The sequence below is a fragment of the Mytilus californianus genome, unplaced genomic scaffold (assembly GCF_021869535.1).
Source record: "Mytilus californianus isolate M0D057914Y unplaced genomic scaffold, xbMytCali1.0.p SCAF_7, whole genome shotgun sequence".
In the NCBI taxonomy this organism is placed as follows: Eukaryota; Metazoa; Mollusca; class Bivalvia; order Mytilida; family Mytilidae; genus Mytilus; species Mytilus californianus.
The window spans coordinates 64,683,730-64,698,808 of NW_026262723.1; the positions used below are offsets into that span (position 1 = coordinate 64,683,730).

Genomic DNA, 15,079 nt, shown 5'->3' on the forward strand with positions numbered 1-15,079 from the left:
TCCTGGATCCGCCCCTGTGTTTGAATTAAAAAATAATAATTCATACAGACTTCGTCCCCTTTCACAGGTAACGCCTGCCTCATATTAACATCTATAGAATCAAAATGTTATAAGAATTGTCTATCAACCAGTGCTGGTTCTCAGGAATGCATGGTCGTACACTTATATTTTCCCTCGCAAAACTTTTAAAATACAGCTTTGTTACCTCCCTTTGTAAAGAGTCTTCTCAAAGAAAATAAATAAATTTGTACACAAATTGGCGTGTTTTTATTTTTCATGCAGTTTCGTCAGATGTTCTACAGAAAAGCTCTGACACATAATAGTTTGCTGGAAATTCTTTTCAGACTAAAAGCTTTTAAAGTGTCATCGAAAAGCAAGACATATATATCTGAAAATTTTAGACTCGAAATAAAAGAACGAGTAAAAGACATTAAACATAGAAGCCACAGAAATATGGATAAAACTGCTGAATCTAAGAAAACATTTCGACAAGAAGTTAACGGAGTTGACCTGGTACGAAGAGTTAAGTACAAGGATAAAAAAGACAGCCTTCCACCTCCAGGAACCATTGATCTTCGTGTCATATCCAGTGGCGGTCGTGGTACTCCTAAATCTGTACTCCTGAATACAACAAATGAAAGGTGTGTATGTGTACAAATGTATATGAGAATGTGAATGGTCTTTGTTGTCAAGCTTCAAATGCTATGGAAAGCCATAGCTGTCTTAAGTGGTACTCTGATATTACGTTATGTTGTAATATGAGGCATGCGTTACCTGTGATAGGGGACGAAGTCCGAATCAATTACTTTTTATTTAATTCTAACATATTTTAATGTTCAAAAAGAAACGGAAATACTGTTACGTTACCGATGTTGGTTCTGTTGTTAGGGATTTTAGATGTGACGTCATTTTAGTCATTACATCGTTTTCAAGGTAAACAAAGAGACGCTATCATCAGGTAACGTTTTTTTTTCATATCAGAGAATAATTAAAATGAAATTGTTATTGTGCTCATTCCTATATATTTGACTGAAAAATATATTATACCCAAAGTCTCACGACAAATGAGACTGGAAGAAAGAAAGAGATTTCTGCGCAAATGCAGGAAAATAAAAAAGTTAGAAAAAAAAAGTTAACGATTTTGAGTTCATTAGTACAACTGGAAATTATTTTTTAATTTTTTTTTTTATTGATTTTTCTACTGTTATAAGGGACTTCGTCCCCTTAGTATTAATACTTGATGATATTTTGTCTTTACATAATATGGATTTGGCATTATGTACTGATGTTTTGATTTTACTCAGTATGGAATAGTCATTACTTAATGATATTTCGGTATTACATGATATGGTTTCGTATGGACTGGATATGGTTTTGTCATTATTCGATGTAGTTTCATCATTATTTAATGTGGTTGTGTTATTAGGCAATGTGGTTTTAACATTACTTGACATGCTTGATGTGTATGTGGCTTAACGTAATGTAGTTGTTTCATTACATGATGTTGTTTTGTTATTTCGTAATGATGATTTTCCAATTCCTTATATGGCTTTAAAATTACATAATGATGTTTCAAAATTTGATGATTTTACAGTACATGATGTGTTCGTATCAGTATTTGATGTGGTTCTGTCATTCTTTGATGTGGTTATCACATTACTTGATGAGGTAAAACTTTGTGACTATTTGGGAAAAACTAGTTCTATTTTTAAAACCGAATTCTTTTTTTTATTTACCCTGGATGAGTGTGGCAATCCATCGAGTTAAGAGTTCAAATTAAAGTTCGGGTTACTGTTTCGAATTAAACTTGAGTTAGTTTTCGAGTTGAACTTCGAGTTTGAGTTACCTTTTGAGGTAGAGTTCGAGTAAGACTTCGAATTTGAGTCTCATTTAGATTAAGATTTCCAGTTGAAATTAGAGTGATCTAATACATGAGTTCGTATTTAAATTTTCTATTGCAGATCAAGGGCTTTTGCTCAGGCTTCCGAAAAAAGGGTTAAGGGGTATGCGTACAAAAGATAAACAATGTTTTTATGAAATTACTTTGAGTTTTATCGAATTTGTGATTTCTTCATTTTTATACGACCGCAAAAATTGAAAAATTTTTTGGTCGTATATTGGTATGACGTTGGCGTCGTCGTCGTCGTCGTCGTCTTCGTCATCCGGCGTCGTCCGAAGACACATTGGTTTTCGCACTCTAACTTTAGTTAAAGTGAATGGATCTCCATGAAATTTTACCATAAGGTTCAATACCACGAAAGGAAGGTTGGGATTGATTTTGGGGGTTATGGTACCAACAGTTAAGGAATTAGGGGCCAAAAAGGGGCCAAAAATAAGCATTTTTGTAACTTCCAGACAATAACTTGTGTGTAAGTGTATGGATCTCTCTGACATTGTACCACAAGGTTCCATATCACAAAGGGAAGGCTGTAATTGATTTTGGGGGTAATTGCCTCAAAATTTTAGGAATTAGGGGCCAAAAAAGGGGCAAAAAACAAGCATTTTTCTAGTTTCATGACAATAACTTGTGTGTAAGTGTTTGGATATTTATGAAATTGTACTACAAGGTTCCATATCACAAAGGGAAAGCTGGAATTGAGTTTGGGGGTAATTGCCCGAAACGTTTAGGAATTGGGGGACAAAAAGGGGCCAAAATTAAGCATTTTTCTAGTTTCCAGACAATAACTTGTGTTCAAGTGTATGGATCTCTCTGAAATTGTACTGCAAGGTACCATACCACAAAGGGAAGGCTGGGATTGAGTTTGGGGGTGATGAATCATAAGGGGGTTCAAAAAATTTGGGGGGGGGGGGGGGGGTTCTTTTTTTTTCTTTTTTTCCTTTTTTTTTTCTTTTAAAATTTTCCATTTTAAGTTGGTTATTTCTGATTAATATTTAAAAGCAAATAATAATGATATGGTAGGAGATACACACCAAACAGGATGTGTAAATTATTATATAATAAGTATTGTGCAATAGCAAGAAATTTTCAATTGCACAGTATTGCACAATTGCAAGAAATCTTCAATTGCACATTATTGCGCAATAGCAAGAAATCTTCAATTGCACAGTATTGCGCAATAGCAAGAAATATCCAATAGCACAATATTGCGCAATAGCAAGAAATTGTCAATTGTACAGTATTGCACAATAGCAAGAAATATTCAATTGCACAGTATTGTGCAAAAGAAGATACTTCGTATAAATTGCTTATTTCTTGATCAATTTCAATGGGGTTTTATTCTTGAATTCTTGGGGTTCTTTAATATGCTGAATCTAACCGTGTATTAAGTTTTTGGATTTTGGGCCCCGTTTTTAAATTGGTCCACATTGAGGTCCAAAGGGTCCAAAATTTAACTTTGTTTGATTTCATCAAAAATTGAATTATTGGGGTTCTTTGATATGCCGAATCTAACCTTGTATTTAGATTCTTAATTTTTGGTTCCGTTTTCAAATTGGTCTACATTAAGGTCAAAAGGGTCCAAAATTAAACTTAGTTTGATTTTAACAAAAATTGAATTTTTAGGGTTCTTTGATATGCTGAATCTAAACATGTATTTAGATTTTTGATTATGGGCCCAGTTTTCAAGTTGGTCCAAATCGGGGTCCAAAATTAAACTTTGTTTGATTTCAACAAAAATTGAATATATGGGGTTCTTTGATATGCTGAATCTAACCATGTATTTAGATTTTTGATTTTTGGGCCCCGTTATCAACTTTGTCCACATTGAGGTCAAAAGGGTCCAAAATTAAACTTTGTTTGATTTCATCAAAAATTGAATTCTTGGGGTTCTTTGATATGCTGAATCTAACCATGTATTTAGATTTTTTATTTGTGGACCAGCTATCAAATTGGTTCATATTGAGGTCAAAAGGGTCCAAAATTAAACTTTGTTTGATTTCATCAAAAATTGAATTATTGGGGTTCTTTGATATGCCAAATCTAACCGTGTATTTAGATTTTTAATTTTGGGTCCCGTTTTTAAATTGGTCTACATTAAGGTCCAAAGGGTCCAAAATTAAACTTAGTTTGATTTTAACAAAAATTGAATTCTGTGGGTTCTTTGATATGCTGAATCTAAACATGTGTTTAGATTTTTGATTATGGGCCCAGTTTTCAAGTTGGTCCAAGTTGGGGTCCAAAATTAAACTTTGTTTGATTTCAACAAAAATTGAATATATGGGGTTCTTTGATATGCTGAATCTAAACATGTATTTAGATTTTAGATTTTTGGCCCAGTTTTCAAGTTGGTCCAAATTGGGGTCCAAAATTAAACTTTGTTTGATTTCAACAAAAATTGAATATATGGGGTTCTTTGATATGCTGAATCTTACCATGTATTTAGATTTTTTATTTTGTGGGCCCGCTATCAAATTGGTTCATATTGAGGTCAAAAGGGTCCAAAATTAAACTTTGTTTGATTTCATCAAAAATTGAATTATTGAGGTTCTTTGATATGCCAAATCTAACCGTGTTTTTAGATTTTTAATTTTGGGTCCCGTTTTTTAAATTGGTCTACATTAAGGTCCAAAGGGTCCAAAATTAAACTTAGTTTGATTTTAACAAAAATTGAATTCTTGGGATACTTTGATATGCTGAATCTAAACATGTGTTTAGATTTTTGATTATGGGACCAGTTTTCAAGTTTGTCCAAGTTAGGGTCCAAAATTAAACTTTGTTTGATTTCAACAAAAATTGAATATATGGGGTTCTTTGATATGCTGAATCTAGCCATGTATTTTGATTTTGGACATTGGACCATAATAGGTAAATTAAAAAAATTGAAGTTCTTAGACCACATTCTTTCTGTGTCAGAAACCTATGCTGTGTCAAATATTTAATCACAATCCAAATTCAGAGCTGTATCAAGCTTGAATGTTGTGTCCATACTTGCCCCAACTGTTCAGGGTTCGACCTCTGCGGTCGTATCAAGCTGCGCCCAGCGAAGCATTTTATTATTTATTCTTCTTGTAATTGATTATTTAGACATGTTACATAAGAACATTGTTAACCAACTAGTATAAGAAATGTAGATTCCATAAGCAGAAACTAAGTAAGGAGAATTAATAATAAATTTCATACACTATGAAATCTTAAGTAATATAACAACTTGTAAAGGTCCTTTATAATCCCCAAAGAAATTGCTAAAGTGAACAATCCTCCCCCCCCCCCCCACACCATTTAAAGAGTTTATATGTTTTGCAGCTGTTATAATGTGTCTGTTTGTTATTTTATTTTCAGTTACCTGTTTAACTGTGGTGAGAACACATATAGAATAAGCTGTAGTAGCAGGTAAAGTATAAAATACATTCAGATGGAAATTTTGTTTTATGAGTAAACAAAATATATTTTATGGTCAGTGGACTTAAATCATGTTGTCTTTTGTCATTTATCGTTTGTAAGAAAAAAATGTCTTGCTGTGGCAAGGATTTACTTGTTAATTGTTATGCATCTTCTGCTTCTGGCTTTTATTTCATTTATTTGTACTCTGCAACAGCATGGTTATGTCCACTTATCTCCACTGTATATGAATAAAAAAAGATGTGTGGGTACATGCATTGAAACAGGAACCTAACATAGATATTGATCTATATTCTTCACACTCTTATATATACAATGTACCGTGACTGAGGTACAAAAAATATTTCATAATATGGTTAATTCAGTTGGCTTTATTATTCAAAATTCAAAAAATGTATCTTATTAGCTAATCACAGTTTAATAATGTCAAATTTTATCATCTTGTGATGATATTCTGTATTTAGCATACTCTTGTTAGTATCAACTACAAAATAGTTTGGATACCTTGAATTAAAATATAAATCCATTCTAGTTGGCTAAAACATTATATTTGATGAATTATTCTATTTTGATAGAAACTGTAACTATAAAATACAACTGGAACAGAAAGTATAATATATATGAATCAATTGAATACTGTTAATATTTTTCAATTAACTATTTCAGACTTGATAAATTTTCTAAAACAGAAAACATTTTCATCACACACAAATCTTGGGACAACATTGGAGGATTACATGGTAAGTTGGATTTTACTTAATTTTTTTTATTCAACCTCAAAGTGTTTACTAAAGTGTGTTTCAGACTAGAAAAGTTATGATATTTATGAAGCCGTAAACTTTGTTCTGTAATGCTTAAATCTTCAAAACTCTTGAAGGCAAAAAATCACAAAACAATTTTGATAACTGCACAGCTTTAAATATGAGCATCATGCTACAAATATATAATATATATGTGGTATGATTTCTAATGAGATAACACTCCACCAAAGACCAAATAAGTTAACTATATGTCACTGTACAGCCTTCAACAATGGGCAACAGTTATATATAAGTTTATTTTTTTTTTTTTTACAGGTATGGCATTATCTTTAGAGGCAGCAGGTGTCCCAAAAGTAACATTGCATGGTCCTACAGGAATAGTATGTACTAACAACTTGTATATATGACAAAGATTACTGAAAAATATAACATTGAGGAGTAGATGCTTACATGAGACAGCATAAAAAAATACTTGATGAATCCGATATAAGAAAAAGAAACATTGATCAGTATTTTGAAATTCAAGATAGATAGATAGATCTTTATTCTCATTAACTAAATTACATAGTTACCATGGTTACAGAGATGATAATATACACAATATAACATATTTTGCATATTTAGACTTGAAAATTTGTATTTCGTGTGTTGATGAAAAGTGGTATGGTGTAAAAAGGTCAATGAGACTGCAAACAAATTTAATCCATCAAGTGGAGGCCATTTGAGTCATAATTGAAAATTCTCCATACAATAATTGTATAAGCTCTAATTCACTGAAATTGTGTAAGCTCGAATTTGTGCCAATGGTGTAAGCTCTACTTCACTGCAAATCTCAAGTAGTTGTGAATGGACACAAAAAAACATTGTCAGGGGCTGGTCTGGCTTTGGACTGAGGACAGGCACATTAAGATCTAGCAAAGTTGAATTTTTACTCTATGTTTCCCTTTCTGAAGGCAAGCTCAAAGTTGATATATAATATATATTTGTACAATTAATAAAACATACATTTGTATGAAACAATGTATTAAGAATCATCGTTATCTTACTTTGTAGGAAACTGTGACAAGGGATGCTATATTTTTTGCAGAAAGTTGCAGAATAATAATTGGTAAATAGTTTACATTTATTTACTGTTAGATACTTTATGAAAGATAAGGACAGGAAGGAGATTCGAAATAGCTATTTATGAAACATTTCAGATTATCCCTTCAATGAGATGTTTGGGAAACCTAAATTTTATGGCTTGCTTTATGATCTAAAATGTCTGTTGTGCACTTATTTTTGCATTCTGTTCTGGTTAAGAAATTTATTATCAGATCAGGTCCATAAATTAGGATGAACAAACAGAAGTTTAATAAATTATAGGTAATGGAAAAAAGAAAAACATTGCCTTTATCAAAGTATAAAATGTTTCATATTTACTGTAGATTCATTTACATTTGTTGGAAATGTTCAACAAAATACAAATTGTTTACAGGCTTTTATCTCACCTCTGGTAAATTAGTGATGTTATGATTGGTTTAAGGGCATACGATACAGTTACAGGGGAGGTAATGACGTGGCTAACATAAAATGCGGCGTCAACAATGTATTAGTTTGTGATTAGGTCTAGTTTATGGTGAACCACTAGTGGTAGGTCAATGATATTTGGTATGCAGTTGTATAAGCATTGGCATATTTCATTTCCAAGGAGATTATTTGGCTCCGCCCCCTCAGTCATGGTCTATTGACTTTGAAATTTTTGCTTAGTTTACATGTATTAGTTTGTGATTAGGTCAGTTTAAGGGGAACCGTTAGTGGTAGGACAATGATGATTGGTATGCAGTTGAATAAGCAGTAGCACATCTCATTTCCATGGAGAATATTTGGTCCTTACCCCTCAGTAATGGTCTATTGACTTTGAAACTTTTGCTTAGTTTACATGTATTAGTTTGTGATTAGTCAGTTTAAGATGAACAACTAATGTTAAGTCAATGGTATTTGGTATGCAAATGTAATTGCATTTGCAAGTTTCATTTCCATGGAGATTATATAACCCCATCCCCTCATTATGGTTCATTGACTTTGAAACTTTTACATAGTTTACAAGTTAATGTTTGTGTTTAGGTTTGTTTAAAGGGAACGACTTATGAAAAGTCCATGGTATTTGGTATGCAGTTGTATTAGCATTGGCACATCTCATTTCCATGGAGATTGTTTAGCCCTGTACCTTCAGTCATGGTTCAGTGACTTTGAATATTTGCATAACTTACATGTTGAAGTATTGCTATTTCAATTTCAACATTTGCATTACCAAAATAACAAATAGGCAAGACATATCTCTGTGTTGACAGTTTATTTATTCAACTGATTTAACTTGAAAACAAGTTCATGGTTACCCACTAAAATAAATGAATCCACAGTATACAAGAAGATTATGTTGCCTCTGTACTTTATATGATGTTGCTTTTTCTTATAAATATATTGAATTAAATTATAATTATTTTTATAACAGGAAGGCAACAGCCATGGATGACAACCTATAGTGATGACAATGTCAACATTACATATGTTCCTTTATTACCTGTGGAGAAAGAACAATTTCATAATCCTTCCAAAAATATATCTACCTCAAATAACTCGGATGAAAATACCAACTCAAATATAGTCTGTCAAGATAGTTCAATAACATCAGAGGGAGCATCAAAATTGTCTACAGGTTGGTAATAAAGAGCACTGAGTAATGAAGAGAACTGTAATGATATAAGTCTTTTGTGAAATTTTACTTATTTTAAGATTGCTACCATTATGAACATAGTTTTGTATACTTTAAAATCAGAAATTAATGAGTGCATTTAATGAATGACTATTATTTATTTTGAATTTATTGAACCATAAAATTAATTTTTGACTCTTCACATTGAATAATCCGCGAAGCATAAAATTAATTTTTGACTCTTCACATTGAATAATCCGCGAAGCGGATTATGTAAAATGTGAAGAGTCAAAAATTAATTTTATGGTTCAATAAATTCAAAATAAATTATTGTCATTCATTATAAATAAATTTCTATCAAAATAAGGCTCAAAGAGCTTTTTATATTATTTATATTAACAATAACAACGTACACACAGTTGGCGTATGAATACACAACGTCAGAGTGGGCGTGTCGCCATAAAAATTGACAACATTGAAAATAAAGGTAATATTTTTAACGAATCAGAAGACAGTACATACACCAAATTTATTTATTTATTGTTGCGAATCCCTGATATCTTACAAAAACAAAAATTCAAATCTAATTAATGCGATTGCAAAAATTTTATGAAGGAAAATCATTCCTGAAATTATGAATGCAAATTTTTATTATTGCGAACATGATACCGGTACTGTCACTGTAATAAAAACATTGCATTAATTTCTTAGTTAACAGTATTACAATATGTTAACTGTTTTACAGATTTAGTAAACATTACATGTAATATGCAGATATTCTGTGTTTTAATAACCATACAGACACTTTGGAGTCTGGAGCCTCTAGATTATTTGTATGAAAATGTAAAATCTGAAGGAGAATACAACCTTAATTCTTAACTACATACTGGGTATATTATATTTAGACTATATGGACCCAAAAACCATAACTTTGCAGAAAACCATAATAATGCTTTATATGAGAAAAGATCTAATGACAACCAGTAAGATCAACATGAATATAGGAGATTAAAAATAACCTTCAACGAGAGAGCAACCCAACTCACATGATTACCAAAATCAGATTATAAATACAACTTGACAGCATTGAAAGGAAAAATTTGAATATATTTTAGTTGTCCTACCAATCCTTTACATTATAAACATAAACATCTTAGTTTTCAAACAGGCCAGTAAATAGTAATTGAATTGCTTCATTTGAGGTCAAAAGGCATATTTGAATTTACTAAAGTAGCTAAAATGTTGAATAATTTCAGAACCATCTAGTCCACCAACAAAAAAGAAGAAATTATCAGTGTATACGCCTTTAACAGATCCAGATTGTACTTATGCATACATTATTAAGGTATTATAGTGAATAGTGAATAGTGATAGTTGTTTGTTTTATTTTCATATTTATTTTAAGACAGCCATTAAAAATGTCTTACTTGAGAAGTCTTAGCAAGTGAAGCAACATTACTCAACATACATATATCATAACAAACTGACAATGCCATGATAAAAAAGACAAACATTAGTACACAACAGCATAGAAAACTAAAGACTGAGCTATACAAACCCCACCAAAAATCAGGGGTGATCTTGGGTGCCTTGGAAGGGTAAACAGAATCTGCTCCACATGTGGCACCCGTCGCATTGCTCATGTAAGAACAAATTTGGTAATAAGTCTAATTTGGTAGGTCACATTCAAGGAAGAGAGGAGGGGATAGTGGTTGTGACAATTGGAACATATCCGTCTTAATCTGTAAACCATTCGAATTAATCTTACTTTGAATTCAATACGTCACATAATTATGGTGTTTGTTCAGTAGCTAGTCAAAAATTTCACTAATATAGTACATAAATAACCTACCAGAGAATGTCTATAGATATCTTAAGTATATATTACTGTTCTATTAAAAAAATTAAAAAAACATTTGGTTCAACAAACCAAAAGTCACTTAAAACTAAAAAAAAGACACAATTGTAAATGACCTTGCCTTTGTACTACCAAAAACAATCAAATTCATTGAAAATTTGTCAAGTTTTAAATTAGAACATTTCATGGTAACCCAAGTTAAATTCATTACATCTTTTTGAAATCTGAACACATTTCTGTAGGTGTTTCCTTCGATTCTTTTTTTGTTTAAGAATGTCTTCCCTCATCAAATACACTAATTTTTACTTCAACAACATTGTTTACTCGTGCAAATGAAAAGAATGGAATATGATTTTGACATTTCCGAAGTTTAGTTTCTTTGAATTGACAGAGGCTTCTTGATTGTTTTTTCTGGGGTTTTGCCTAACTGAAGAATTGAAAGTAATATTTATATCAGGGATGGGCACGATTACTGACAAATGTAATCGATTAATAATCGATTACTTGAAGGATTTTTGTGTAATCGATTAATAATCGATTACTCTGATTTTTGTATGTAATCGATTGCAATCCATTACTGTAGCAAAAGTAATTACATTACTTTTCGATTACTGTCAATTACATGCTACAAAATTACAAATTAAATAAAGTAAGTTAAACACAAAGTCAATTATGTTGTTCAATGTATGTATAGTGGAAATTTTGAACTTTACAAAAATAGCATTTAAAGCATTGTTTCCAAATTTTATGTTGACATTTGTTTTCTAGATGGAAGCTCTTACTGTCTAAGGATCCGAAATATTCAAAAATTCTAGAAATTTTGTTTTTCAATATGAATGATTTGTGATAAAGTTCTTGCAATGGCATCACATTGCATCAATCACTTCTTTATATTTTAGGTTATTATCTCCATATTTTTGCAAAAAATTAAATCCTCACTGTAAAGCTTTATTATTTTTTTTTTATTTCAGAACACACTATAGGAAACCAGTATATAAATTTTATATACTGGTTTCCTATAGTGTGTTCTGAAATAAAAAAAAAAATAATAAAGCTTTACTATGAGGATTTAATATTTTTTCTATATTTCAGCCACATCCACGTCCAAGAAGTGTTGATTTGAGCAAATGTGCAAGTTTAGGATTAAAACCGTAAGTAGATTTATAGATATTTCACACAGAACTACAAAATATACTAAAAGTTTCCATAATATCAAAAGGAATTTTATGTTAACTCTACTTAAGAATGTATGTTTTGAATATAAAGAAAATTGGACAAAAATGTTGTTGATACTCCGGTTTCATAACATATAGAAGACACTTTACAAATATAATATGCTACTCATTATTTTATAAGCAGCAAATGGTGGGAATGGAACATGTTTTTCAAATTATATTATTTGTCAACTATTTTGATATAGAGATTGTTTATATAATAATATGCTCATATATCCATTTGATGCTTGTCTTATACATTATTTTAAGAAAAGAATATATGAGAAAATGATGTGCTATAAGAAATTCATCTTACTACCCAGCTGTATTGTATGTGTAAAATGTACATTAATTATTATACCCCCACTTTAAAAAAGTGGTGGTATACTGTTTTACCTCTGTCTGTCCGTCTGTCCATCCATCAGTCCATCTGTCAGTCCATCAATCAGTCTATCTGTCAGTCAATCCATTACAAGGATTTCTGAAATTTGGTTTCAGGGTTTATATGAGTCAGCTATACCGTGTGATGCGTTTTCAGATTCATCACTCAACAACTTCCTATTTACCTTATACTTTTAGCGGGGTGGGGGTATCATTAGTGAGCAGTAGCTCACTGATTCACTTGTTTCAGTTTGTTTATCCTTGATTTATTTTTTAGTGGTCCTCTGATTGGGAAGTTAAAAAATGAAGAAAGTGTGACCCTACCTGATGAAACAGTGGTAAGATCTTCAATAATCTAGCAATAGACATTTTATTGTTTTTAATTTTGTTAACAATGTAATCTGATAGGTATTTCATCATAATTAAATTGTTTCTATTACTTTACAATTACTTAAGTCTCACAACTCCTCCCTGTAATATTCCCAACAAGAAGTAACTTTTCCCTGTTTTTGTAGTAGTGTGTGCCTTGAGCATCAAAAGCTTTATTATAGAGGCATGTTTTGTCTTGGTTTTTGTTCTTTGTTATATAATAAATTGATTCTTAAATCAATCATTTGTCATCATGCCAATCAAATTAATAAGATATAGTGAAATTGTGAGCACTTACAGTAATTATTGTAATAAAGTACATGTACTATGTTAAAGGTATTTTACATACTAAGTAATTAACATTTGCCTTTACAGACCACCAGTCTTGTAGCAATATAAACCAATTTTTGTACGACCACAAAATTTTTGTAGTCTATAATGTTATGGCGATGTCAGTGTCGTCGTCATCCGAAGACATTAGGTTTCCAGACTATAACTTGAGAATAAATATAAGGATCTCTTTTTAAAATTGTACCACACGGTTCCATACCACAAAATGAAGGTTGAGATTGATGTTGGGGGTTATTGTCCAAACTGTAAAGGAATTAGGGTCCAATAACAAGCAATTTTCTTGTTTCAGGACAATAACTTGTGTATAAGTCTATGGATCTCTATGAAATTGTACCACAAAGTTTCATACAAAAAAGAAAGGTTGGGATTGATTTTGCGGGTTATGGCCCTAACTGTTTGGGAAAAAAGGGCGAAAAACAATAATTTCTAATACTTTGTATAAATTGCTTATTTCTGGACCAATTTTAATGTGGTTTAATTCAAAGTCTTGAATTGTTGGGGTTCTTAAATATGCTGAATTAAACTTTGTTTGATTTCATCAAAAATTAAACTATGGGGTTTCTTTGATATGCCAAATCAAACCGTGTATTCAGATATTTAATTGTGGGGCCAGTTTTCAAATTAGTTCACATCAAGGTCCAAAGGGTCCAAAATTAAACTTTGTTTGATTTAAAAAAAAATCGAATTCTGTGGGATCTTTGATATTCTGAATTTAACCGGGAATTTAGATTTTTGATTCTGGGACCTGTTTTGATTGATTTTGGAGGTTATGATCCTAACTGTTTAGGAAAAAGGGGCCAAAAACAATACTTTTCTAATACTTTGTATAAATTGCTCGTTTCTTGACTAATTTCAATAGGGGTTTAATTCAAAGTCATGAATTCTTGTTTTTTTTATACGCCCGTTTACGGGACATATTATGGTATACCGTTGTCCGTCTGTCTGTCCGTCCGTCCGTCTGTCCCTCTGTCCTTCCGTCGTCAACATGTCGGACATTTACTCAAAAACGCTTTAACCAATTTGCATAAAACTTTGGTGAATTGTTTATATCTATTGACGTCAGCTCCCTTTCGTTTTTTATAAATTTTAGAATTTACGTTTCTGAGTTATGGGGTTTTATTCATTAAAAAAAGGGGGATTTTCCAGTTTTCGGACAATAACTCAAGAATGCTTTCACTAACTTGCAAGAAATTGTGGTGAATTGTTTATATCTATTGACATGAACTCCCTTTCGATTTTTATAAATTTTAGATTTTACGTTTCCGAGTTACAGGGTTTTATTCAGAAAAAAGGGGGATTTTCCAGTTCTGGACAAAAACTCAAAAATGCTTTCAGCAGTTCTTATGAAACTTTGGTGAATTGTTTATATCTATTGATGTAAGCTCCGTTTAGAATTTTATAAATTTTACATTTTACATTTCTGAGTTATAGGGTTTTATTCATTAAAAAAGGGGGGATTTTCCAGTTTTCAGACAATAACTCAAAAATGCTGTCAGCAATTCTCATGAAACTTTGGTAAATTGTTTATATCTATTGATGTAAGTTCCCTTTTGATTTTCATAAATTTCTAATATGACATTGAGAATTAATTGAACTTTATTTGTGTATAGTCTGAAAACAGATTTACTAAGTATTGCGCAACAGCACAGTGTATTACACAACAGCAAGAAATCTTTAATTGAATATAAATTCAATTCATATAACCAATTTCAAGTTCTTTGACTAGATTTATTCAGAAACCTATAATATGTCAAATATTTAATTACAATCCAAATTCAGAACTGTATCAAGCTTGAATATTGTGTCCATTTTTGCCCCAACTGTTCAGGGTTGGACCTCTGCGGGCGTATCAAGCTGCGCTCAGCGAAGCAGTTTATTTATTATGCTGAATTTTACCGTGTATTTTTCTCAGTTCTTTTACCACATTCTATCTGTGTTAGAAACCAGTTTCTTCTAGTCCAACTGAAGAGCATTAAGCTACTGTGTAAGACTTTAAACAACCAAAACCATCTCAGATGAGCTTGGCAGGAAGTTATTACTTATGATTATATACTGATTGTATGACAAATAATATTAATTACAGTTTATACCTTCTTTTTTGTAACAAATAAAAATTTCCATGACTGCATAAAACTCACATGTAACTGTATT

At 31.3% G+C, this 15,079-nt stretch overlaps 1 protein-coding gene across 1 annotated transcript in view; it reads left to right on the plus strand.

Moving 5' to 3' along the window:
- The first annotated feature begins 246 nt into the window (after positions 1-246).
- LOC127707580 (zinc phosphodiesterase ELAC protein 2-like) overlaps positions 247-15,079 on the plus strand; it is a 33,571-nt gene continuing 18,738 nt past the window's right edge. The window contains exons 1-9 of the mRNA XM_052212176.1: positions 247-641; positions 5,240-5,290; positions 5,966-6,039; positions 6,376-6,440; positions 7,114-7,168; positions 8,555-8,758; positions 10,012-10,100; positions 11,706-11,764; positions 12,486-12,546. Of these exons, the coding sequence (XP_052068136.1) occupies positions 277-641; positions 5,240-5,290; positions 5,966-6,039; positions 6,376-6,440; positions 7,114-7,168; positions 8,555-8,758; positions 10,012-10,100; positions 11,706-11,764; positions 12,486-12,546 (1,023 nt within the window). The 5' untranslated portion in view covers positions 247-276. The remainder of the gene's footprint in view (positions 642-5,239; positions 5,291-5,965; positions 6,040-6,375; positions 6,441-7,113; positions 7,169-8,554; positions 8,759-10,011; positions 10,101-11,705; positions 11,765-12,485; positions 12,547-15,079) is intronic.